At 45.3% G+C, this 27,347-nt stretch overlaps 1 protein-coding gene across 2 annotated transcripts; it reads left to right on the forward strand.

Annotated features, from left to right (window-relative positions):
• Positions 1 to 931: 931 nt before the first annotated feature.
• LOC144723239 (chromodomain Y-like protein) lies at positions 932 to 27,039 on the forward strand. 2 transcript variants are annotated; one of them, XM_078601810.1, is made up of 8 exons: positions 932 to 1,012; positions 17,300 to 17,945; positions 18,281 to 18,403; positions 19,520 to 19,794; positions 20,885 to 21,057; positions 22,082 to 22,292; positions 24,717 to 24,860; positions 25,596 to 27,039. In XM_078601810.1, exons 1-8 carry the CDS (start codon positions 992 to 994, stop codon positions 25,755 to 25,757), a joined length of 1,755 nt encoding a protein of 584 aa, XP_078457936.1. In that variant the 5' UTR covers positions 932 to 991; the 3' UTR covers positions 25,758 to 27,039. The 2 variants fall into 2 exon arrangements, with proteins under 2 accessions (XP_078457936.1, XP_078457937.1); XM_078601811.1 differs by lacking the exon at positions 932 to 1,012 and adding an exon at positions 3,476 to 3,529.
• The last annotated feature ends 308 nt before the right edge of the window (positions 27,040 to 27,347 follow it).

Raw genomic sequence — 27,347 nt, forward strand, 5'->3', positions numbered from 1 at the left:
AGCCGCATCGTGTGACGACCAGATTTGTGGAGAAACCCTCCTATCGTTTCGTTCCTTGGCGGGGTAGATGTGATGACAATTGTGAGCAACTTCTTGCCCGAAGTGGCAGGGAGGATTAATGAATTCATGACTCTTGTGTATCCATTGCCAGTTGGGATATTTGTATGGTAATAAACGGACATTATGCAAGCCCATTGTTTGTGTACTTCTGTCGATTGCGTGCGCTAAAATAGCCGTACCCATTATCGTTCAACGGTAATCCCTATTGAAGTACGGTGAGCTGTGCAGACACGCATTTTATTGTATTACTTGATGATTCGCTTTCAAGCAGCACGAAATCCGGAGCTATCTGAAAGGTTAAATTATTTAGATTTCTCTACATTTTTATAAGATTATCACATTCGTCTTGGACAGTTGTAACAAACTGTGCACAGAACTTCAACATTATCAAAATCAATCGATAATACTAGATGATACAAAACGAAAAATTGCAAATGAAACAAGGATAATGGCAAAACAGACGTGACCGCATGAAAGGACGGTGCAGGACATGGTGCAGACAGTACAACCAAGCCAAGGAACAGGCAGTACAAACCAAACAGCACAGTTCATACATACTACCTCAGGAAACTACATAAGGCAGTACAAGTTGAGCAGCACAGAGAGTGCCAGGCGAGCCAGCACACACACACACACGTGGCCACACAGGACGATGTGGGCAGTACAAACGAGACGAAAGAAATCGATTCGAGTGTAACGGTAATCGAATCGACACTTCATCGAGTGAGAGCGGGGGGGGATCGTGACGTCATCATCCGTGCGCGGAGGGGCGGGGCACGAGACCGCGGGAGAGCGGAGCTGAGGGCCGTGGATAGGGGGAGGGGCCGTGGATAGGGGGAGGGGCGGGGGATAGGGGGAGGGGCGGGGGTGTGGGGGCGCGGGAAACTTGGGTCGCGTGCTGTAGGCGGTGAATCGTCGCTCCGCTAGCACCATGGCGTCGGAAGTCTATGAGGTAAAAAAAACAGTTCTGTTGTATTGTTTAACCACTTTACACTTTAATCGATAAAGTCGTAAGCGCCGTTCGCGTTATCCGTCTAGGATTAATAAATCCTGGGTAGTTGTATTATGCAATGCATCTCGTGTGTGAGTGTGCAACGCCGCGTGTGCGTGTGGCCGTCGCAACAAACGGCCACTAGCGCCCGCGCGGCAGGGCCGCGGCCCCGGATAGGCGGCACCGTGGCCGCGTCTCCCTCTCCTCCTCCGCCTGCCTCATCGTTCTCCCCGCCTCAGTCGCAAGGGTCCTCCCACGCGTCTTTGTCTCCCGCGAGAGGCGTAGTCCGCCTCGGCTTGGTGTTACCACCGATGCCTTCACACGACTGCGGTGGGTTTGGTGGTGGTTGAGATGCACGGTGGAGTCGGGGACTGCGGTGATGAAAGGAGGTGATAGTCTTTGTTGGTGATGGTCGAGGAGACGGTGGTGGTAGTGAAATTGTTGGCTGTGGTGATGATACAGTTTCTGGTGAAAATTGTAGTGGAGTTGTGACAATTGTAATGGAAATGGTGGTGCATTGTGGTTACTGATGGTTGAGTGGTGGGGGTGGGAGTGATAGTGATGGCTTTGTGGTGATGGACGTGGGGATTGTGTTGCGATTCTGGTGGAAATGGTTATGCTAATTGGTTTGGAGGGGGTGGTGTGGACAGCTTTGAGAAATAGAGGTGATGGTGGTGTTCATAGTGGTGGTGGGGATGGTGAGTGACAGAATATTCTGGTGAGGATTGTTACATTGATGGGGCTGTGGTGGTGGTCATTTCTGCGGTGATGGAGGAGCTGGTGGATTAGTGATGAGGTTGTGGTGATGGTTAAGGCTGTGGTGGCGAATTGTGGTGATGAAGATGATGGTGATTGTAATCGATGTGGTGATACAGGGTGGTATTAATGGTGCTAATAGTTGTGTAGGAAATACTGTAGTTGTGGTATGGTGGTGATGGTAGTGGCCCCATTATTTTTCTTGAGCTGACGTGAGGGAAAAATTAAGATATTGATGGTTGTAATCATTGTAATGGGACTATAATAGGTGTGATATAGATGGCGATAGTCAGAATAAAATATGTATTTATATTGGAAGAATTCGATGAGCTATACAGCTCTTTTCCACAGATGGCCAGTAGTTTCACAGATGTCCAGGTAGTAATGTGGGTGTGGTAATGTGGTAGAATGGGTGGTGTAATATAGTTGTAGTGTTGGTGGCGATAGTAATATGGTGGCAATGCAGTCGTGTGGCGGGTGGTAGTTATGTAGCTTCTTTCGGGGTGTGTGACCAAGTAAATCTCACGACAGTGATGACCTGAGTTTTTTAGTTTTCTCAACGAGGAACCAGTCTTAACATGTTGCAGCAATGATAATATAAAGTGTCCTTGTAGTAGTTAACCTCTGGACTGACCATAGTGCTAAGCCAGTCATCTCGAGAAATATTGTGCTAGTAGTAGTTGCTATGCCAGACAAACTGGAGACAGGTGGGTCTGCTTATATACGTTCAGAAAAAATGATAACGGATGAGTGGACTAAGCCAGGCAGAAGGCTTCAAGCATCAGTGGAGGAGAGGTAAACCTCATCCAGGAGGCTCATGTTCAGAGATTCACCATAGTTTCGACCGGGGATGTCACATTGGCCAAGATTTCTGCATGTTGGTTAATGTGACAATGGTACAACCTCTGGACTTGTTTCCTTCTCTGAAAGAATAGTTCTCTAGGTATGTGCGGAAGGAGTTGAGTAGCACCCACATTGGCCATAAGTGTAACTGTGACTGCAAATTATGTTTCCTTAATGGGCATGTTCTTTCAGTTTATCTTACACAATTTAAAACAGGGAGCAAGGAAAACGAGCTATAGAAATAACTCTTTAAGGACCTCTCCCATGCTGCCGGTTTGTCCTGCATGGTTGTGTAGTGTCTTCAAAAATTACTCACACCGACACATTGTAACAAGTCACCTGCTTACACTTTATTCACCTATTCTTGCACCAGTTGTAGGCACTCCTATAACTATCTGTACGGTCACTTATGGTTAACTTCTACCTACTCTTATCTACCTTTTGCCTCCCTTATCCTGCGCTCAGCAGCTTTGCTCTCAACAACTTCGCACACAGCATCTCCGCACACAGCATCTCCGCACACAGCTTCTCTGCACACAGCAACTCTACATCTCCACCGCTGCCCTCGCCTACGCTCCCTCAGACCCACTCACCCGTCTGTCCCGGGTGTAGGGATCAGGCAACACCTGCTCGGCGACGGCATGAGGGTTGAGTTCCCGTTGACGACTGGAGCGGCAGCGACGAGATGTCGTCACTCTTGGTCCCCGGCAAAACTCCCCGCTCCGCTCATGCATACGCCCTTTTATATTCCTCTGCTAATTATCTGAGACCTCTCGTGCGTCTCTTTAGGCTCTCGCCAGGCTGGATCCTGTTGGAACATCAATCAACCCTTATCTTCCCTCTCCCTGGCAACACCTCTGGTCACAACGTGCACAACAGGTCGACCCCGTTTGCACCTGCTTCGCCCCTTACAACTGGTGTTTTTTCCGTGCAAACCTCACGTGTGCCTGTTTGCCCTTAGTTGCCCTCGGTTAACTGTGCGCACCGTGTATTTCACTACTCTACAGTTGTACTCTCATTAGCAGCTAAGACTACCACAAGCACAGTGGTCGCTAGGCAGTCCATTTGGCAGTTAAGTGTGACCCTGCCTTCTTATTCGAAGACGTCTTTGACTCTTAAACCATTTGAGGGAATGTCCCTGTTCACAAATCATATTTATGATGAACTGAATCACTCCGCAGGAGCAACGTTTTGCCGCAATACCCTCAGTCATCACAGAAATAGGAGCCATGAATTGAATGGCTTGCAGCACGTCTTGTATCAGCTTGGAGCTTATTGTTCTCGATCACAGCAAAGGTACCAGCCACGGGTATCCTGGGACAACCTGGCTCCTACGACAAGATCACCTCAATGGGTGGATGAAAAGCCTCCCAATAAGCAGAAAACAATCATTCTACTGGATAGAAGGCTGTCCTATTTCAGGTAGATCTGGAAAATATATTCTTTGGGTCTTTCGGTAAAGTCACTTAGATAGGTTCAAAGAAAATAACAAAAAACAAAAACTACGACGTTTCGATCGCAACACAAGCGGTCGTCTTCAGGAAAAAGGGGGTTAGCTTCCAAAGGCAAACTATTTATTAGGGTTTAAAATGGGCGTAGCCCAAATGGCAGCAGCCAATGTTAATGCACGTGGTGGGCAGCCAACCCGACAGTGGTTGGTTTCCACCAATCAAAGGGCTACCAGGTGAAAATTAGCATGTTAATGAGAGATTAGCATGTTAATGGCAAATCGTAAAGCACGCGTCCAAGGGGTAGTCGGCGCGCGAAGTGGCTGTGTTGGTGTGAATCCTGTGAACGCGCAAGTTTGAAATGGGCGTAAAGCACAACTAACATGGGAAGGTGGTAGGATGGGAACATCAAAGCCAGTTATGACTTAAACTGGTTGATAACATCCTTCCAATGATTGCTCAGTTTGTACCCATCTTCTCGGTTGAAATTGTGTCTGTGTCTATATATATGGATGACTTCATGAACGAATCTTTGTTGATAGCCAGTGGGCTTACAAAGTACCTTCGTCTTAGAGAAATCTATTTCGTGTGAACCCATCGCATTAAAACAATGATTAGCCTTGGCCGAGGTATTGATCCTACCGTGTTTCAGATCTGCCTTATGTTCACGAACTGTGTTAAATCTAACCTGGATCTTGTGTTTGCTCATGATTTTGATAGATTAAATTATCACCCCGACCGTTGGGAAATAACCATCTAAGGACCCAATTAAAACCATCACCTTGCCATACATAGCAAGGGTCACTAAAAAGATTTCCACAATCATGAGCTAATCTCTCGATTAACATGCTAATTTTCACCTGGCAGCCCTGTGATTGGTGGAAAACCAACCACCGTCGGGTTGGCTGTCCATCACTCGCATTAACATTGGCTGCTGACATTTGGGCTACGCCCATTTCAAACGTCGTAGTATTTTGTTATTTTCTTTGAACCAATCTATGTGACTTTACCAAAAGACCCAAAGAATATGAATCCCTGCAATCACGAAAGCTTTAAATCAAGATCTGGATAAGGTCAACCACAGACAAATGGGTACTACGTGAGTTGTGGAGGGGTTAGAGTTTGGAGTTTCACGTGAGTCCTTTTCCGTTGGAAGTGGTGGTTACACAGTTGGGCAGGCGAAAGTTGAGAGTCTTTTGGAGCTTCAGGCAATAGTCTGTTCCCAGACAGGTATGTCATTATTATCGAAAATCAAAGGGTCTGAATGTGTTCATGAAGCTTCAGATATGCAACATAGAAACTCTCGCCTCCATTCAGAAGGCAATCGGCCCAGGCATATAGCTCACTTTGGTAAATCTGAAGGATGCTGATCCACACCTCCCAGTGCTATTGCCACACTAGAGATGTATCCGGTTTGAGGTGGTAAAAGCATTTTGTGTTCTCTGGGCGGTTGATGGCCCCAAGAGTGTCCGTCAGTGTTATGGCAGCTCTCTTGGCATTTCTCAGAAAAGGGAGCCTGTTCTGTTCACTTACAACAAAATTACATCTCAGGAGGGCCCTCTGGAGGGTAGTCAAAAGACTGGGGGGATTGCCCTGAGTGCATGGTTGGGTTACTACTTGCTATTCTAGCGTTTGGCAAGTATGTGTAAACTATATGTACAGGTGTAAGTTTGTGAGCCATGTGATAGCTCAGAACCTTTATGTAGACTGGAGGAATCTTATTGACTATGAAGCAAAGCTATAGCTTTTAGAGTCGTATCACTAATATTGTTCAGTACGCCAGAGAGTGGGTGTAGAATACAGTGTTGTGAAATGAATAACTTTCTATTATACGCTGTCAAGCCTATGAATAGCCTTTTAACCTTCAGTCAGGATTGTTGTAACCATTTTTATTTGTTGGATTCGTCCCTCTTCCTGATTCTGCAATAGGAATCCAGTTTTCCTGTGCTCAACCTGGTACATATTTAATCTTTCTGTGATGTTCTGTTGTCTCATGGTTCAGTAGATATGCTAACAATACTCGTTGCTTTTCCCAAGTATGTACAACGTCATGTTATCAATGTAATTGGCAATATTGAGAGTCCCGTTCAGGAGTCTTCTCATCAGACTAAAGTCGGCTAGTGCATGAACAACTCCAAATTGTTATTACCTTAAATCGGTATAGCCCTTTTGGGTAACAGATACAGTGTTTGGTTTGTCCTGGACAGCTCTGGGAATGTGCCAGTCATTCTTGATAAGATCTAATTGGGTAAGATATTGGACATTTCTCAAGACTGCAAAGAATGTTTCTTGGAAATACAGTGGTACCCCGGAGATCGAACTTAATTCGTTCCAGAAGGCCATCCGAACACCGATTTGTTCGAACACCGAATGAATTTTCCCCATAAGAATTAATGTAAATGACATTAATTGGTTCCAGACACAAGACATTTCTCATTATAAAGCATTTTTACACGAAGTTTACAGTCATTACATGCATAAAATCATACAAAAAAACAAGAAACACAATAAATAAATTGAATAAATATATGGAATAAATGAAATAAATGAACATTGAACTTCACTTTACCTGTAGTAAGGAGAGTTGATGGCTTGAGTGGAAGGTGGTGAGGAAGAGGTGGTGGTGTTATTGTTTTGAAGGGGAGTCCCATACGGTAAAACCTTTGTCTGGGCAAGCGTCATGCATGCTGGCCATACGCGTCTCAGCCGTACAGGTTCTTTCAAGTCGCGATTGCCCGTTCGACCTCCGAATTTCGTTCGGTTTCTGGGGCAAAAAATGTTCAGAAATATCGTTCGAACACCGATTTGTTCGAGTTCTGGTGCGTTTCATCTCTGAGGTTCTACTGTATAACGAAGGTCCAATTTCGTCACCTGTTTAAGATAAAGTAGTCCGCACATCAGGCCTCTAAGTGGATTCTCCTCGATCTCTGTTGAAGACTCTATTAACTTATTTTATATATTTAAAGTTGTTATATAACATTTTTATGGTATCTTTTGCTACCTTTTTAGTACTTATACAAAAATTACACATTTTTATCAAAAAAATACCCCCAGGAACTTATACTAAATTTATATCATTAAGTCAATGGTTTCCATTTACTTTGTTTCGTCTTACGTTGCGTTTTTCCAGGGGTGCGTCGCCAATGTAAATAGTGGACTTACCATATTCTCTTGACCCCTGCCCAGCTGTCCTGTTACATAATTTCTATATAAATTTATATTTACACAGTTGTGAGTACCTGTTTGTGTACACCAAGTGCAGCTGTGCTCCAATGAGTTGGATTTTTGTACGTGACACCTGCAGTAAATCTGGGATTTAGGTCTACCATCATTGGTCCATCTAATGGGCGGTGGATGCTATAATTACTCCAGAATGTTCTGAAGATTGCTAGGGTTTACTCATCTTGCCACCTTGTGCCGTCAGGTCGAGTACGACCTCTGGTGACATCTACGACGAGATTCCGCCATCCACACCTGTTTCTTGCTGTCTCTCGTAGTTGTATTAGTGCGAGGCCTATCGATGTTCTTGATGTCATCCATCCACCTCTTGAGGTCGACCTCTGCCCCTGCTACCGTCTCCATTCCCAAGCAACACTGATTCCTCTAGTCCAGAGGTCCTCATAACGTGTCCAAAGTATCTACATTTCTGCTTCACGAATAAGGCCTTGAGTGGAAGAGTGGGACTGATCCTTCTCAGCACGGGCGTGCTTGATATCTTGGCTGTCCATGGTATACGTAGCATTCTTTTCCAGCACCACATCTAAAACGCGCTGATCCTCTTTCACTCACTCAATGTAGGCGTCCATGACTTGCATCCATATCGGGCAACAGAATACCAGAACTTTTTGACAAGCCTCTTCTAGGTGTATATGGTAATGCCCTTCTCTCTCCATATTTTATTGAACTGTGACATGGCTGTTCTACCAAGAACTAAATGACTTCTGATCTCGTGGCTACACTCACCATCTTCAGCAATCAAGGAGCCCAGGAATACAAAGTTCTTCAACTTCAATTGGTTCATTTTCCAGACTAAATTAGTTTAGTTCTGTCGCCATCACCTTAATCTTTTGGAGATTGAGGCAGATTCCAGCCTCCTCACTATATTTTTTTAACACTTACCAAGAGGGTCATCATTTCATCTTGGCTATTTGCAAGTAGAATAGTATCATCAGCATATCTTAAGTTGTTTATTCTTCTGCCTTCAATCTTCATGCCTGCTTCGATGAAATCCAGGACTCCCTCTCGCATAATGCGCTCACTGTACAAATCTAATATGTAAGGAGAAAGCGCACAGCCCTCTCTTACTCCTTTCCCAATGTCAAATTCTTGTGTCTCCTGATACTCTGTTCTCACCGTTGCTTTTTGGTTGGCATAGATTACGTAACAGGCACATAAGATGAATTGGGATTACCTTTTCCTTCATTGTAATCACCATAGTTCATGGTCCACACAATCAAAAGCTTTGCTGTAGTCAATGAAGCAAGGGTACAGCTGTTGCCGGTATTCGTTTGATCTTTCCATTATCCGTCTTGATGTTTGCAATTTTGTCCCTTGCTCCTTTTCTTTTCCTGAAGCCTGCTTGAACATCCAGTAGTTCTTTCTACGTAGCTTTCCATTCTATGTTGAATAATCTTCAGCAAAACTTTGCTGATATGGGATATGAGAGCTATAGTACGGTTGTTGGAGCATTATCTGTGGTCGCCTGTCTTATGTATCTTTACCTATAAAAGTATTTTTTTGTTTATCTGTCTGTGGGTCTGTCTGTCTGTGTGGACGCAACTTGCGACGGATTTTACTCACAAACTGTTTGGTTTACGTTATAAAAGTACCCAAGTACCACGCGATAAGCCCAGGGATGAACCAGCACTCTTCGTATTTCACATCCGTCAACTTGAAAGTAGTTTAATTAACAATGTATTCCTTTTATAAGCAGAGGGCGGCACCAGAGCACGCATCTGCACATGCGCGAAACGCTGACCAGTGGTTGCCCCTAGCAACGCGCCGGTGGGGGAGGGGGGAATTCTCATTCGCATAAAAAATGCAAAAAAATATACACACGACGCTGAGGTAAATTATTCAAAGTGTGATGTCCTCTTCTCCCCCCCACCCCAATGTGTGCACTGACTACGATAGGGTTGGTAGATACTACTATTATTATAGCCCTTAGATACTATTACTATAGAGCGGGCGGGGGGGATGGTGTGGAGGGTAGCAGCCCAGCCCGCAAAGGTGCCACTTCGGCCGGCTGGGCAATCTAGTCGAGGCCAGAGGCTCTGCACAGGACTAGGCCTCACCACTACACTCTGTGAAGTTAGTCCTCTTATAGAGTCGATATATACCATTATAGAGTCGGTTGATACGACAATAGATATGTAGTGGGTTCAATTGAGGCGCACACTCAACTTGCAGGCAACACTATTTATTAACACATAACAACCAACGTGAACAATATACACAAGGTGGTGACCACCGTTCCTAATCTCACTAACACTCGGGGAATACTACACAGCTTGACCAAGGCAGGTGACGGGCTGCCTGGTCACGAACGGCGATCGGAGACTCGAGGATCATTGATGGCGTCTTCATCCCGGGGTTGAACAGCCCAGCTCTCTGTTCACACCCCGCTTATAACTCCCCTGGCATGGCCGGCTCTGCCCCAGGCCACGCCCCCCCCTTCTCGATCCTTTGGGAAGGTACGGTCCCCAACCACGTGACCCTCAAGCTCCCCCCTGGGGCCCCTAGCCCTCCTTTATTCGGTCACGTGTTCTATTGGGTTCACGCAGAGTGTCACAGCCTGATAAGGCCCCCGTGACACCCGCCTACAGCACCCATACCGAGCCAACACAGTAGTCGTCACATGTCCCTACGCTCGTACAGTCCCGACACAGTGACATTGTATGTCACTACAGATACGACTATAGATTCAGTTGATACTACTGTAGAGTCAGTAGATGCTGCTATAATCAGCAGATACTGCTATAGAGTTCAATCTTGATTTGAAGCTTTTGTGACTGCAGGAATCCGTACTCTTTGGTTCTTTTGGTAGTCACGTAGGTATGAAATAAAATAAATCACGACGTTTCGTCCTCAGATGAAGAAAATATAATCCAGCAGTGCAACTGCTGAACCAGCGAGAGAGCAGTTACAACAAGGTTATATATGTGGCGATGGGCAAGCAAGCGGGGTCTGAGCTGGAAAGGAATTCAATCCATGGACCCAAGTACGTCAGTTGTGTTAATGGGAGAGATTGGGGAGAGAGGGATTAGGAAGGGAGATTAGCATGAATGAGCTTCCGTCACCGCATAAGAGTATCATGCCTGCATATGCGCACAGCAGCAGTGTTAATGAGAGATTGAGATGAGAGTGCAATCCAAAGTACGTGAACATAAGAGTGCAATCCAAAGGACATGTAAGCATGATAGTGTAATCCAAAGGACATGTGAGCATGAGAGTAATCCAAAGGACATGTGAGAGATCTAAGAGAGAGGCATAAAGAGAGAGAGACGGTCGGAAATAACAGCTGACATAGGCAGGTAGGATGGAAACATCACAGTCAGTTAAGACTTTACCTGGTTAATAACGTCCATCCAATGATTGCTCAGTTTGTATACATCTTCTCGGTTGAAGTTGTGTCTGTGTTTATATATCTGGATGGCTTCATGAACACATCTCTGAAGGTAGCCGGTAGATTTGCAGAGTACTTCCGTCTTGGAAAAATCAATTTCGTGTGAGCCCACAGCGTTAGTTACTACTATAGTTAGTGGATATTACTATACAGTCTATAGATGCTGCTGTAGAGTCGGTAGATACGACTATAAAATCAGTAGATACTGCTATAGAGTCAGCAAATACAGCTATAGTCAGTTGATACTTCTTTGGAGTCAATATATACGACTATAGATTCAGGATATACTACTATAGTGCTTAGATACTGCTGTAGAGTCGGTATTCACTACTATAGAGTTGGTTGATACTACTATAGAGTTAGAAGAAGCTACTATAGTCAGAAGATATTACTATATAGTCAGATACTACTACAGCAGAATATACTGCTGTGGAGTTGGTAGATACGAATGTAATGCGAGCGTAAATGGGGTTGTTGCTGGGCTCTGGCCCAATCACACGGCCCGGGGTTTTGGGGGGCGGAGCCTGGTCTGCGGGGCGTGTGGGAGGGGCCACCCTTCACCTCGGCTCCAATGGGAGGCGAGGTGAATGGGGGCGGAGCCAGCAGGGCAGTATGGGAAGGCCGGATCTGACCATCCGGAAGGGGAGGAGTCAGGGTCACGTGGGGGGAGAGGATATAAGTGGGAGCCCAGAAGAGATCGGGGTCAGTTGGGGAAGTTAAGAGGCTGAGCCACGTTGGGTGGCGAGAGGAGATCCGCGCCATCGGCCACGTGGCCGAAGGACCTCCGCACGCCGTCGGCCAGCCGTGTGCGGAGTGCGGGAGTGGAGGAGCTAACGGAGGAGCGTGCGCGGCACGCGAGAGGAGACGCTGATCCCTAATCAGGACCAGCGGGGTGTGAGGAAGAGTGGAGGAGCTGACGGGGGAGCGCGTGCGGGGCACGCGTGAGACGACACTGGTCTGCGGAGGAGACCAGCGGGGTGCAGAGAAAGAACCTAAATAAAAGACCAACGGAGACCTGCAGTACCTGACGGAGTCTTTTATTACACAAATATAGAGTCAGTATATGCTACTATAGAGTCAGTAGAAACTACTATAGAGTCAGTAGTTACTACTGTAGTTACTAGCTGCTGCTAAACCCCCCCCTCCCCAAGCCTCACCTGACCATCATTGCCTGGCCCTTCCTTTGGAGTTTGCTGGAGCTTCAGTGGCAGCATTGAGGCTTTTGTGGCCTGTTTTGAACACATAGGTTAGCTCAATTTCATCTGCTATGTAAAATCTATAGATGCTATATCTTTCAGCAAAGGTAAGTAGACGGCTTACAATCGTGGACATTGCCCAGCGGTGACATAGTCTAATGGTAGCTCTTTTGCTGTGTGTTGCAGAGGTTCACGGTTTGAATAGAGTGGCCTCCCTGGTTATTACTGCAGATGTATTAATTGTAAAATAAATATGCGCCGTCTGCATCATAGTGGATTTTAGAGATCCCATGACCTCGCTCGCAAGAAAAAGCATCATGGTCTAAATATGCCATATTGGATCAATCACCCCAAGGTTACTCAATTGAGATTATACATAGCAATCATCGCCCTCTACTGCCAACCTACTGCCAATAAACTTTGCCGATAAAAAGGGGAATGAGAATTGGTGAAGCTTTCCCAGGTAAAACAAGCATACTGAAACTCACACTTGTGTGTGTCTATAAGGAGAGACAGTTTATATGTACGCATGTTGAACTTTTTTCGCACCGTATGTAGCCAACCGTGCTAATCGGAGGTGCATTGTAGTAGCTTTTAGACAGTTCTAGGTAATGAGATGGGTCAATGGGGTCTCAATATGAGCTTGCCAGAAAAAAAGTTAAAGGCAATGATTATGGAGGATCCCCATGCGCCTTTATCAGTCCCTGGCTGTTCTACCATCCATTGAGGAAACCAGCAAAGCCATAACACTCCTCTCATCAGGCAGAGCTCCAGGGTCCGATGCCATTCCAGCAGAAATCTATAAGGCTGGAGGGCCTCGCCTAGTCGAGAAACTGACCGACCTCTTCCAGTCTCTGGAAATTAGAAGCCGTTCCCAAGGAGTTCAAGGATACTACTATAATCAATCTATATAAAAGGAAAGGCAATCAGCAGGACTGCGACAACCATAGAGGCATCTCCATACTATCAGTCGCTGGCAAAATCTTGGCAAGAATCCTTCTGAACCGCCTAATTGTCCACCTAGACCAGGGTCTGCTACCTGAGAGTCAGTGTGGTTTCAGAAAAGACCGCGGAACCACTGACATGGTATTTACTGCCCGGCAGTTACAGGAGAAATGCCAAGAACAAAATGTTGATCTATATATGGCTTTCGTGGATCTAACAAAAGCATTCGACACAGTCAGCCGGGAGGGCCTATGGAAAATCATCGTGCGCAAACTCCATGATGGCATGATGGCCAGCGTCAGAGACCAGCAAGAACTCTCTGATCCGTTCCCAATCACAAACGGGGTGAAGCAAGGCTGCGTTTTAGTGCCAACGCTCTTCAGCATGGTGTTTTCTACCATGCTGCAAGACTCATTCCAGAACCACAACACTGGGATTAACTTCATCTACCGTTTTGACGGTGGGCTATTCAATCTGCGGAGGATGCAAGCCAAAACTAGAGTGGAGGAAATCACTGTTCGAGAACTTTTGTTTGCTGATGACTGTGCTCTGGCTGCTGACTCAAATAAAGATCTACAGGACAGTATGGACCACCTCTCCTCAGCCTGCAACAACTTCGGCCTAACAATCAGCACAAAGAAGACTGAAGTCCTATACCAACCTGCTCCTGGTAAACCCTACACTGAGCCAACCATCTTTGTGATTGGGCAAAAGCTTTCAGCCGTTGACAAGTTTACTTACCTTGGTAGTACACTGTCTCGCGCTGTGCACATAGATGATGAAGTTAACATCAGGATTGTCAAGGCCAGTGCAGCCTTTGGACGTCTACGTGACTCGGTATGGGAAAGGACTGGCATGAAGCAGGAGACAAAACTGAAGGTCTACCGGGCTGTTGTCTTACCAACTCTTCTGTATGGGTGCGAAGCCTGGACAGTTTACCAGCGCCATGCCAAGAAATTGAATCATTTCCACTTGAGCTGTCTGAGGAAACTGCTGAGGATCAAGTGGCAAGACAGAATCCCTGACATGGAAGTCCTCAGCAAGGCAAATATCCCCAGCATCTACACCTTGCTTGCGAAGGAACAGCTTAGATGGACTGGCCACGTGACCAGAATGCCCTATGCGAGACTTCCAAAACAAGTCTTCTTTGGCGAGCTGAGGAATGGCAAGCGAGCACAAGGTGGCCCCAAAAAGCGCTACAAAGACACCCTTAAAGCTTCCTTGAAGAGCTTTGGATTCGATCTGAAAAGCTGGGAATCCCTAGCACAGGACCGACCTGCCTGGAGAAGAAAAGTACAGGATGGTGCAGTCCTCTGTGAGAGTAGGAGACGCTCCTGTGCTATCTTGAAGAGGCAGCAGCGCAAATCTACCAAGGAAGGACGTGTGGCTGCACCTCAGAGCTCTACATCCTCCCTGACCTGTCCAGTGTGCCACAGGGAATTCCGGGCTCGGATTGGCCTCTTCAGCCATCTGCGCACTCATCAAAACCCAACAAAATGACAAACGTGCCATGGTCATCATCAACTTTGATGGACGAACAAGAAGAGAAGAAGAAGAAGATGAGTAGCAAGTAATACTGTGGAGGTAGATGACTTGTAGACGGTAATAATGCGTTTAAAACGTGGTTGTGACGTCATAAAACGTGTTATTGCAAAGCAAGGTTTATTTTATGGGCTACATACAGTAGTTTGGAAGAGTAGAAAGGTCAAGTGAAGTGGTCAGTATGTGTGTTTGAGGCAGGTGTGATTACTCTTACTGTACATGTCAGAGAGCTGAATTTGAACAAAGCAACTAGAAAGTAAGCATCAGGCCTCCATATACAGCGGCATTTGGAGGAAGCTAGAAGTTGAAATAAAAAATAGATTTTTTTTTTTTTACTTTGTAAGTTATGATTAGAACATCATAAAAAAGAATTGTAAAGGTATGTTTTATTGCAGAACAGGGAGATGGGTGGCTTACTGAGACAGGTATTGAATTGGCACCCAAAGGTTGGCGACTAGTAGGAAGACCAAAACCCAGATGGTGGGATGCTGTAAGAGCAGATTTCGGAGGTCCATGATCACTTTGGTCTGCTAGGACGGTGGCTACAATATTGTAGTTGTGTGGTATGGGTGATGGTCATATGGTTTGCGGAACACAAACTTCTTGGTAGATAGTGGTTTTTCGTATTGAAGGCATGTGTTCAGTATATGTGGTTGTGATGTTTACCATAGTGAAATATATTATGTAATCTTGTGTATTGTTACGATGGTAATATAATAGGCTCATGTTGAGATGTACATTAGATTACTATCATGGTGGTAATATGGATGATAGGGGTCATGTTTTGTTTATGATATGAATATTGGTGGTAATGTCCTTATATTGAAAAACATTTTTCTTCTCGCGTGCTACCACCAAAATCGCAGGTATTTCCATTACGTTGCCTATGATTACGATATAGCCTGGTCTAACAGAAGAGGTCCTCCAGTAGGACAATGTTTCACAACCGGTGTGTCGCGGCACACTGGTCGCAGGTGTGCCGCAGTCTTTTCGCAATTGTAGAAGAGAAAACCTCGCTGTCCACAAGCTAGGACAGACGAGAACTCTCTGCTGTTCAGTGGCCGATCCAGCCCCTGCACTTCCCACCTTCCGCCCTCCCCTCTCCATTGGTTGCATAGCAGTACGGCAAATAAGCATCAGCCCCCACCATTGGCTCTTTTAATTTACCTCTGTCTTGTATGCGTCGATGGGATTTTGCATTTTGTGTCACGAACATCGAGCAAGCTCGAAAGTGTGCCGTGGTTTCAAGTTTTCAAGTTTAATTTATTAGGTATAGCCCTGTGAGCCATGCAGCTCTTGATTCGGGTGCAACCGCCACAAACAATAAAATTACAAGATGCATTTGAAATTAACTGTACGCAAATTGAAACTTCCCCTACAAAAACAATAACATCTTCCAGAAAAAGCACCATTTGTTTATGCTGCGTACAAAAATGTGCAAAAAAATCCCATTTTGATGTTAGATCATAATAACAATCATAATACAATATAGATTTAAATTTTAAGTATAACTCTATACTACATAAAAAATAGGGCTAAACTAAACCTTTCTAGAAATTACTAAAAATAATGCTATAAAAACAATGTAACAGTGATCATAAGAAATGTGATTGAAAGTTTACAATAGCGACATACATAACATATATTACTAAACCTAGCATCCTTCGCTAGCTGCATGAGTCAATCCATGACAGCAGGAGTAACAATAGTAGTAGCAGCACACTATAATCAAAATACATGATAATTTCTCGCATTGGTCATCTATAGCTATATATTTGATTTCAGGCCATAAGACAATTTAGATTAAAGTTATCAGGCCAACTCCGCACTTCCGCAAGAAACATGGCTTAACCATATGTTTTCGAAATCACCAAAATAAAGCTATAAAAACAATGTAACAACAGTAATCATAGGAACTGTGATTCAAATTTAACAATAAACGATAACATGTACGACCAAACTTGCAGCCATAGCTGGCAGCATGACACTCCCAGTGTATGATGTGTGAGTCAGTGGTAGTGTGAGTGAGTGTATGATGTGTGAGTGAGTCAGCGTATGATGAGTGAGTGTATGATGAGTGAATCAGTGTATGATGAGTGAGTGTATGATGAGTGAATCAGTGTATGATGAGTGAATGGGTCAGTGGTTGTGTGAGTGAGTCAGTGTATGATGTGTGAGTGAGTCAGTGTAAGATGAGTGAGTGTATCACGGCCTCCTCCCCGCCATCACGGCCGGGAGGAGGCCGTGGTAATGAAAAATGTTGAGAAGCACGGCTGTAGAATTCATAAGACCAATAGATATGTCATGGTCTGTGTTTGACCACATTGATTCGTATACAAAATTGTTTATGCCTGTATCATGAGCTAAAAGTTGTAATGTAGATGGTGATTACGTGTTTTTGAGGGTGTGGTGCAGTGGTTAGTATACTGCATTATGAACCCAGCAACCGGAGTTCGATTCTCAGCCGCAACTCACATGAGTGGCGAGTAGTATTTAAACTGATCCCCGCTCTCTCTAAATATAATTTGGAAACTATTTCAACATAAGGGACTAAACGGTTACATACCTTAATCTGTTGAAAAGTAATTTTTTTAATTAATTTTCTTTTATATACAGATGTAAACTTCAAGAATAAACATGAATGGTCCAATTATTCAGTACATGGCTGCTGCTTCTTTGACATACCTCTGTTACTAAAAACAACAATACATTTATTTACAATGTAATACTTTGGACAAACTGTTGTATTATTATGAAAAATAATTAACACATTATCATGCATCATGTGTTGATATAAAATATGACTCTTCTATATGCCATTGCGGATGGCGCACTTATCCCTGGGTATACATGTATTTGCTTCCCATTGATGATGCCTACCGTTCCTTACTAGGTGGAGAAGATAATAGACAAGCGGAAGACACGCAAGGGTCGTATAGAATATCTGGTCCGGTGGAGAGGATTTAACAGCGATGGGGACACTTGGGAGCCCGAGCACCACCTTACAACCTGCACGGAATACATCAAAGAGTTTGACGAGTGTCGGAGGTTCAGCTTTAACAAAGCCCAAGAAGCGGCGAATGAGCTAATTTTGCGGTCGCCACTTCAACCGCAGTTGCAACGTACAAGCCTTCCAGACATCATCACAGAAAAGGAGAGTCTGGCTTCCTCGCAAGTGCGGAAATCGTCGTTTTCCTTCATTGGGAGAAGTCCAATGGACCTTTCCCAGACGGGAATCAAAGTTCTTGTACCAAAGTTGGAGTCGAGAGGCGGTAACTTGATCACGAGTTTGCATGGCACCGTTAATGCCACCAGCGACGTCATATTCAAGGACGAATTGGGCAACGCAGCTCAGGCCCCGGGAGAAGAGCGGCTGCGTGGAGAGAAGATCATTCTGACTCCCAATGGAGGCAGTCCTACAGAGAGGGCCAGGATGGGCTCAAGGGCCATGAGGCCACCGGGGCGGATCACAGTTCAGCTTATGGCGAAACAGATTTGCCGCTTCGACAAAGCTTCTGCGCTGGTGGGGGACAGTAAAGGTTAGTTTGCAAGGCGCTGGATTCATGTCACTTGGCTTCAAGTTCAATAGACGTTGGTTTGTTTTTAAAACACTAACTTTCATGTTGTAGTAAATGACTAATACCAGTAGAAGATAATAATGGTGACCCCATATCAACAGTCATTCGGCAGGTCACATTGTGGAGGGGTGGTGTGAGCAAGCAATTCAGGGCAGCACCTTTATCTGATATCAACACAATATACTGACATTGACTCGCTTTTTTTACTGTAAAAATATATCTATGCGTTGAGTATGTAGTCATCGTGGTGCAGTTGTATGGGCGTTGCTGTATGACACGTGTGCTTGTGACATCAGACGAGCACTTGGGCCAGGACAGCGAATCACAGGCGTGCATATTGAAGCCACAAGTCAGTCTACCTCTGGTGTTCCCGGCTCCTGGCCAACCCAGCCCATCCCTCTCCAATGCCGTACCTCAGGGTAAATACATCAACGTTTTCTTCACTTAAACCCATCGTAATGAGGACAAAGCATGCTGGTCTAAAGTCGTTGTGATTGTGTGACTGATAAGGCACTATACCCACATTGCATTGTAGAACAGAATGATCCAGACAGTTGAGCAATTATTGAGAACATGCAGCTCACAATTTGGAAGTTAATATGCCGGTTAGGGCTAAGCTCGGCCCTTCTTGCCTCTGGCGTAGTTAAAATGAGAACCACTTTGTGGAAAAGACAACCGTGAGTTGTCCTATAGATTAATTCACCCCGCCTGGAGTGTGGAACATCCACAAGGCTCGGAAACAGGATATGGGCATTTCCCTGTACTGTTTGAGCAGAAAATATTTTTGATAATATGAAGAGAAAATGTGCTACATTTTTAGATTATTTGCCTTGTGTAGCGTTTGTATGAATTGAGCAACATTCTCAAGTGTTTGAATGCTATTGTTAAGGTTTAGCATAGATATGATTGTTTCATTTGTACTTGTTTGTACAATAAGGCTAATGTAATCGCATGGCTGCAATAAACGAAGTAAGCCATTAATAGTAACCTAATAAGTCATGCACCGTATTGTTTGGATTGCGATTCATAGTGAACATAATTGCATATTTACAAACAAACCTTACATATTTGCCGGACTTAATTTCCATATAACAGAGACTATATAAAATAAAAAGTAGGTACAGATGAAAATTCCAGTTGAATGTGTCTATCTGCAGAACTTTGTCACAAAGTAATTTGTCACGGTAAGCAATTTTTAGACGATATTATATTTAGGCGTTATAAGCAGCTGTGGCGTTACGTTGTCGGCACAGTGCAGTACAGCAAAATCCAATGTTGTGCTATATTATTCTGTGACGTATATGCTTTCTCAACCATCAACCTGCAATGAGCAGCATGGTGAAGTGTGATAATAACCCCCGCCATGGCCCACGTAGCTTGGGGAGGCCCTCATTCAGCCACTGACTGACAAATGGCTGTAAATGTACACGTGAACATTCAACAAATAGAGCTCGCCATCGACGCAATACAATGTTACTTAAGCCACTGGTGTACGGACCGGTCCGAGTGACCGGCACTTGCCGTCTCCTCCGAAGGGATCCCGCCGCCATACGGGAGCGGCGCCCACGTCGGCTCCACGGCCGTCGGCGGCGCCCCCACCGTGGGCAGCGGCGTCGGAGGAAGCGCCGGGAATGGAAAGCGGACTGTGGGGAATGAGCCCCAGGGATTACCGCTCGACAAGCGGCAGCGCTGCAGCGTGCGGCAGAGTGAGTCGACGTGCCGCTACCGCAACATCGTGGTGCGCAAGCTGGACGGGTACACGCAAATTCAGCTCTCGACCAAGAATGCCGGCAACAGCCTCAGTGTGGAGGTGAGACTCGGCTGCCCCGCTGGCTCAAAAAATGGCGATTTGTACCGAATGCGGTGGTGCATGCCTGTGGTCCAGATAAGGGTGGTTTGGTGAATTACTCAGCAGGTGCGGTAGCGTGTTTTGCCTGCCAGGTAGTGCACCATTTATTCAGATTAACATGGTGAACATTTTCAGTCTCATTTTTTTTGTCACCTGTATCATAAGTCATGTTCCTGGTTCGTTGTGGTCAAAATGGGACCTGTACGATGGAAAAGACTGTGACGGAATTACTTGCATATACAAGTAATTGGCTAATTATAGATTGTCTCGTGTGGCAGTCCTGCAATGGTAAGAACCCCACTGCTTAACTCGGGTCACCGTGAGGACGTTTCTCCAGGGGTGAGCCGTGCACTGTAGCTCTCGGTGAAACGTGTGCGTTGGTTCGATTTGCTTACCTTAACGCTCCGTGCAGCGTTAAGGTAAGCAAGCTTGAGGGATCTGCGCCAAACCAATGCTAGGTGTGTCAATCGTCTTGTGTCATCCCCCTCCTCTCTCCGCCCCGTTCTTTCGATCTTCAGAGAGAACGGTTTCATTCCGACTCTGTTAGAAAGTATTGAGGGACGATGGGTAGTGTGCGGGGCGAGTCAGGGATAGTAAGAGGCACTCTTGCCTGCCCACAAAAGCCTTCTCTGCATCACGTCCGTCACTCTGTGGGATAATGCATCGTCAAACAGTAACCTGAGTTTGATTCCTGTCCTTGGCTAACAAACCGTGTGAGTGATATCTACCACAGCACTCACTGAACCAGTTAAGTTTGATCAAACAATCCCCATGACGGATATTCTTGTGGAGTCCTTAGTCCAACTGTGGATGACAAAAGTCTGTCAATTTAAAAAAATGACAAGGTACAAAAGACCTTTTTTCATTTTCTACTTTGGGCATTTTGCTTAGATCTAAAATAACCATGAACAAAAGCACTGGTTTGATGAGAAAGAATTCATCCATATTTTGCGTACATTCCACCAAGTAAGTATAATTGAGAATGGGCGCCAGAGTGTTGCAATCGCAGAGATATCCCGTCACGAACAAAATGCGAAACTCTCCTCTACAGGTGATGAAGGAGATCCAGAAGGCGATGGGTAACGCCGCGTGCGACGAGAACCGCCTGCTGCTGCTGGGCGCCGTGGGAAACGTGTTCTGTAGCGGACTGGACTTTCTGCCTTTTGTCAATGGACTCGCTGACAACCCTGAGGAGGGGAGCTCTCGCATGGTGGATGCCATTAGGTCAGTGATCTCAGGGGAGTGCCAGGGTGGCGAGATGTGAACTCCCTCGCCTGGAATACAGGATCACGTGGGTTTGATCCCGACCCTGACGCCTGTTGTATATTTGGAGTTTGCGTGTCTCTCTCCCCACGGTCGTGTGGCTTTTTCTCCAGGTCTTCCAATTTTTCCCTCATTTATAAACATGCGTTTAGAATATTTGGCTGCTATAGATTTCTTCACGATCAACTACTTCGTTTGTGGCCAGGTCACTTATAAAAAAGAGCTATATATCTCAATGGGCCTTACCTGGTAAAATAAAAATAGTTGATAGTTTTTGTATAGTTTATTTTTTTACCCTGCCCTGCTTGTGAGCTGATAATAATGAACAAGCTCTATATTTACCCTTGCAATGCCTTTTACCCAGAGTCCTGCTATGGGAATGTTTGGTTAATTGCTTTAAGTCTTTGGCATGTGGGAGGAATCTCAAATAAATCCCACATATTTGAATCCATCATATTGTTCTATTAGTGTTAGGCATGTGGGAAGAGTTGATTACCCGAAGAAAACCCACGCATATGAGGTGGTAACACGTTGCATTGCCATGTCCTGGACACCTCAGCCTCAGGCCTACAACACCTTGCAAGCCCTGGTGGTCACATCTAAGCAATAACCATGCTCAATCTTGCTTACCTTTAGAGGTCTGGCAAGATAAGGTGCATATTTGGTGTTTTATTGTTAAACAGTTTTGGAGCGATTTCTGTTTTTTTTTCGGTGTTATCCATGCAAACAAATGTAGTTTTGATTGTTACAAAAATGTAAGTAAATGTTTTGATCGTTGATTCTATTTCTTTGTGAGTTGCTAATCGATTTTGCAAGCGATTATCGAAAAAGTTATAATCGTATAACAACCCTAGCTGTAGCCCACCTCCTTACAAATGTACCATAAAGTTGTTAAATAGGTGATGTTACGTCATAAAAATGTTTGCACCGTGTCCAGACAGGGTCACCCCCTCACACACGCCATCTCCCTCCCGCATGCGGGTAGGGAGTTTGTGAATGTGTTCATTCATTTCCAGAAGCCGATCGTGGCGGCAATCGGCGGCCCCGCGGTGGGGCTAGGCGCCGCCTTGCTGGCGCTGTGTGATCTGGTTTGGGCCAGCGACAAGGCCTGGTTCCAGACGCCGTACGCGGAGACCGGACAGACCCCCGACGGCTGCTCGTCCTTCACTTTCCCTCGAGCCATGGGCACGCTAGCCGTAAGTACCGCCACTTACACCGGGGAAAACTATATCTGAGGACCAAATGGGGGTCCTGCTTTATTGGGAAGTTTGGTCAGTTGGCCGGGCAGTGATGGTGCATGCCTGTAATCCAGCATTTTGGAGGCGAGGGTTGTGTGGATCACTGCACAAATGTTGTGAAACTCCCTACACGAGGAGGTCCCTTACCTTGGCTGGCCAGAAGATAGTACAGGACATGTGTACTTCACCTGTTCCATTTGTATGGGATTGTCTTTTGCCCCCTCGTGACCAATAACACCTTAATATATAGAGGACTGCAGAGCTTGGGGAGGAAATTTGGCGCTGACTCAGCGCCTGGCTGCCTTTCCCACTTGTCTGTGGTTCCCCGTACCACTGAGTCGCCCTCTCTCTTCGAAATTGTGCGAATACTGCGCTCGTTACAAATTGCAATGACTATTAGTTTTGTTCTCTTTGGGTCTTTCGGTAAAGCCACGTAAATATAAAAATAAAACATCACGACGTTTGGATCGCATCACAAGCAATCGTCATCAGGTGAAAAATACAGCAGGAGAACTGCTGAGGCAGGAAAAAATATAGCAGGAGAGCTGCTGAAGCAAGCACTTATATAGGTTTGAGATGGGTGCAACCCAAGGGTAAGTGGGTGGGGCTAGAGATGGAATTTGCATGTTAATGTAAGATCTGAGAGCCAGATATACCCCTCGAATACGTAGCTGCGGAGGCGGCCATTGTATTGCGAGAGATTAGCATGTCAATCTGTTTATGCGAGTTTAGCATGTCAATGTAAGAAAACCGTGCGCCACCGGAGCTGTCGTGGTGTTCATTGTATTGTGAGAGATTAGCATGTCATTGTAAGAAGGCCACCGCAGCGGTGGCTGTGTTATTGAGAAGATTAGCATGTCAATGTAAGAAAACCGGGCACAACGTTGTTGACTGTTTGACATGTGGGAGGAAACCCGGATGAATCCCATGCAGTTGAATGCATCGCATTACTCCATTAATTAGTGTTATGATTGTGGTAAGAGTGTCGATTACCTTGGAGTAAACCTACGCGTGTGAGGGGGGTATCACTTTGCATTGTAATTTCCTGGAACTTTGGCAGGTTTCCAAATAACACACATCTCCTACGTGTCATCCGATTATAACACGAAATATAACGTGCATGTTGCCAGAGCATAAGGAGGCCCTTGCTGTTACAGAAGTGCTTCAGCATGCTAACATCAGAAATGCAATGTTGTTGCAAGTCCAAAAATAATCCTCCTCTGGTACTTGAGCATTGCGGCTGAGATGTTTGCAATGATGGATACATTTCTTCTTGGGGGTTGTTTCGAACCGACTGGTATGCCTTTGTTTGGCTGTGATCCGTACAAAGTGAAGTCACGGGCCATAGGTTACCCACCCCTGATTTGCACGCAAAGCCTCTTGCAAAACCTGAAGTGGATCAGGGGGGCTAACACCATATCAATGCATTGAGCCAACAATTGCAGATTCGACTCTGGATTTCATCCATCCAGTATTAACCTGGGTGCTGCAGTTGCAATTGAATTAATGTTCTCTGTCTCAAAATACTGCACAAAAATGTCATCACATGATATGTGCTTTTCATCACTCTGCCATATTGTAATTCTGAAATAAAAAAAAATCACTTTAATTGATCTGTGATGATCTGTGATGATCACTCTTTCCAGGCTACGTAAAAAGTGTGTCCTGTGTGTGACTAAACCTTTTGATATTACTTAACAAGTACTATGATATCGTTTGGGGCCATTTTGTGATGCAGGGAAGCACATCGCTCTTTACGAGAGAGTACCAAATGGAAATGTTTTTGTCGCATGTCATGAGGCCAATGGCTTGGGAGGAAAAACCCCCGAAAAAACAAATACACCTTACATGAAACCATTACATAACTTTATTCAGTTGATTTAATGAACACTGACCATCCATAACAATGTGACGTCTAATCTTTTCAAGTGGTTGTCTTATAATAAATCCATTTTGGGTGAATGCATTTTATGGCAAGGTGCATAACCATTAATATAATAATGTGGCTCTCGTAGATGCACCTACCGAGGTTGTGTGTTCTGGGATGTGGACATGAATTTGAATGTTCTTTATAGCAAAACAAATACGAAAAATACATGCTTGTCGCAGTGAATAAGATTTGTTTTATATGTTGCCTCCAGAATGATGCTTAAAACATGTGTATGTTTCTATGTTGAACTTCCTTTCACACAGTATGTAGCCAACCGTGCTAATCTGTGACAGTCTAGATGTGTCTGCAAGATTGGACTTATTTGTTTCTCACATAACTTGTGATTATCAAACTGTAGAGTTTAATTATATCTTTAGAACACGGTTAGTTTTTTTGTGCCGCCCTCTGCATGCTAACTCTTCTCGACACCTTGTGAACAAACACTCCCACAGGCCAATGAGGTGCTCTTCTGCGGCAGAAAGCTGACGGCGTTACAAGCGTGCGAGATGGGTCTGGTGTCGCAGGTGTTGTGGTCCAGCACCTTCTCCCAGCAAGTCCTGGAGCGGGTCAAGGAGCTCGCCTCTTGCCAATTGACAGTGAGTGCGGCGTAGTGCTTGCATCTCATCGTTCGAGATCAAAGCAGATCGTCACGACCAGTGCCTTGAGTGTCACCACGCCTCGTAAATTATTATTTCCACCAGATGTATGTGTATGTATGTTTATGTATGTTGAACTTCTGTTGGATCGTACGTAGCCAACCATGCTAGTCGGGGGTGCGTGGGAAGGTCAACCAACTAAACACAAAAAGCAGTTCTAAAGAAATTCGTTTTCAGATGCAATGTTTCCTCGAAAATGGAAACATTGCATCTCAAACAAAACAACATACTCTGATGATATATGCATGTATGTTTTTTGTTTGCATTCTGACCACAGGTATTGTGGTTAATGCAGACATGATTCTTTGTAAAAGGTTTCAGTTTGGTGTTCTAACACCTTAACACAGCTGTTTTCCAGAAAAAAGGGGAAACCCTATTCTCGTATAGAAGTTGGCTAGATGGGTAAAAAACATATTCCGCCTTGAGAAAAGTATCCTCCTACTCGAAACCAACACAAATATTTCAACACCTTGAATTTTTTCGAATGAATGCGCGTTTAGGAACTCTGAGAAATGAGAGAGAATGGGAAATAACGTTTATTTGTACGACTGCAGTAAAATCTCCTACTTGTTGTGGGAAAGGGGCGTGCCTGGTTTTTTCGATTGGAAGCCACGTGCCCACCTGGTAATGGGGGGGGGGGCCTTGTGCCGAACGTGCGCGTCTCTTGTCCACTAGGTGTTGGAGGAGACGAAGAAGCTGCTCCGGTGCGGACTGACGGCCGAGCTAGAGGCGGCCAACCAGCGCGAGTGTGCGGCGCTGCAGAGGATCTGGAGCTCGGTGGAGGGGATGGACTCTCTTCTCAAGTACATACAGAAGCGCAAGATGGAAGATTTGTGACCGGCGCAATTTCTGTGTCTTTGCCGTTTTGGCTGCCCGTCGCCGCTCAAAATGAAGGAGTGCAGCAGGAGGTCTGCCGCACAAGCGGGTTGGTGTGGCTGAACTCGGCATGAGTGGACCAGGAACCCCCCCCCCCCCCCCGTATCCATCCCTGCACTGCGTTACTTCTGAACTTTCGACAGTCGTACTCTCGGTTTGTTTTCGTTACTGAATTCTTTACAAACTAAAGCAAGCGAATGAAAAAAATGTATAAAGAAAAGGCAGCAATTTTTTCGTAGTGTGCGTTCGACTGATTGTAGAGAGGGCGCTGCCTTTCTCGGCGCCGGATGGAGAGGCGAAACTACCACACCCCCCCCCCCACCTGGAAGCACCCACCGTGGGGCTAGCACACGGGCGATCAACTGCACACAGGCATTCAACTGGACACAAGTGTCTGTTGGAATGTGAAGGAAAGCTTTTGATTCATCTGGCATTGCTGCCATTGAAAGCAAGTTCGTAGGTTGTTAGTGGATCGTCTTGGCCTGCCATTTGGGTTTTGCACCCCGCGATGCCTTCTTTGTTTTTGCTGTTGAGTCTCCGATGATTTTGCCGTTGTAATAAGTCAAAACGACGACAGCCACGTTGCCGCCTTGTTCGTTGAAGTGCCTCTACATGTTTGAGGACGCAGTTTTCGTTTATTTAATACTCGGATTTCACGTTGCATGTTTGAACCATGTAAATATGTAGTATTTTTACATTTAAAAAGTTTCAACCTACTGTATTATTCGTACATTATTTTATTTGGCCCTCCATGTGTTACCGTTTTGTGGTCCCCAGTTTCTATGACCTCCAAACTAAGCGTAATATTCTCCTGCAGATCTTTCACGGGCCTCTTTATGTCTGTAAGTGTGGCCTCACACCAGTGCAGCGTCATTGGCCTCCTGACTTGTTGGGACGCTGTTCTGCATGCCATGCAGTGTTAGCAGTCAGAATGTGAGACAAAGAACCATTGTGACCCAACGTCGAATATAACTATGGGAGTCCAAGTAAGTCTATTATTTGATGATGTGCAACGTATTTCTTGCCCCACCTGTAATAAATTGTAACGTTCGGACCAACCAAACTAGCTAGCTAAACCAGAGCCATAGCCACCAGGACACCAATCTACACCCTCACTCGTCCACATCTTTGGCGTGAGAGAACTAATTTTATGAAAATGTAGATTTTTGTTTCATTTTGTATTTTATTCTGTTGCATTTGTTAATGTATAGCTGTATGTGAAATTATACTGCATTGTAGTCAGTATTGTCTAATTTGTTTTGTGTATTGTATAACGCGCATCATCAACAACACCAAGAGCAGGCCTAGAGTTCTCTCCATCCACCAAAAACGACACGCTCAGCCAACCGCACGTGGTTGAGTGACATTACAGACTGCAAGACAGTTTACGTGTCTTCTTGTCAATGACAACCACCTACCCGTCAGCCATGATCTCGGTGTGCCTAGCTGCTGACTCAAATCCGAATCCCCCTACTCGGATCGTGCTGTCACCGTCCTAGAGTTTCACCCAGATCCGGAAGAACGTTGGCGAACGGAGTGGAGCAACGCAGT

The sequence above is a fragment of the Lampetra planeri genome, chromosome 17, assembly GCF_965212315.1.
Source record: "Lampetra planeri chromosome 17, kcLamPlan1.2.h2, whole genome shotgun sequence".
Classification (NCBI taxonomy): Eukaryota; Metazoa; Chordata; class Hyperoartia; order Petromyzontiformes; family Petromyzontidae; genus Lampetra; species Lampetra planeri.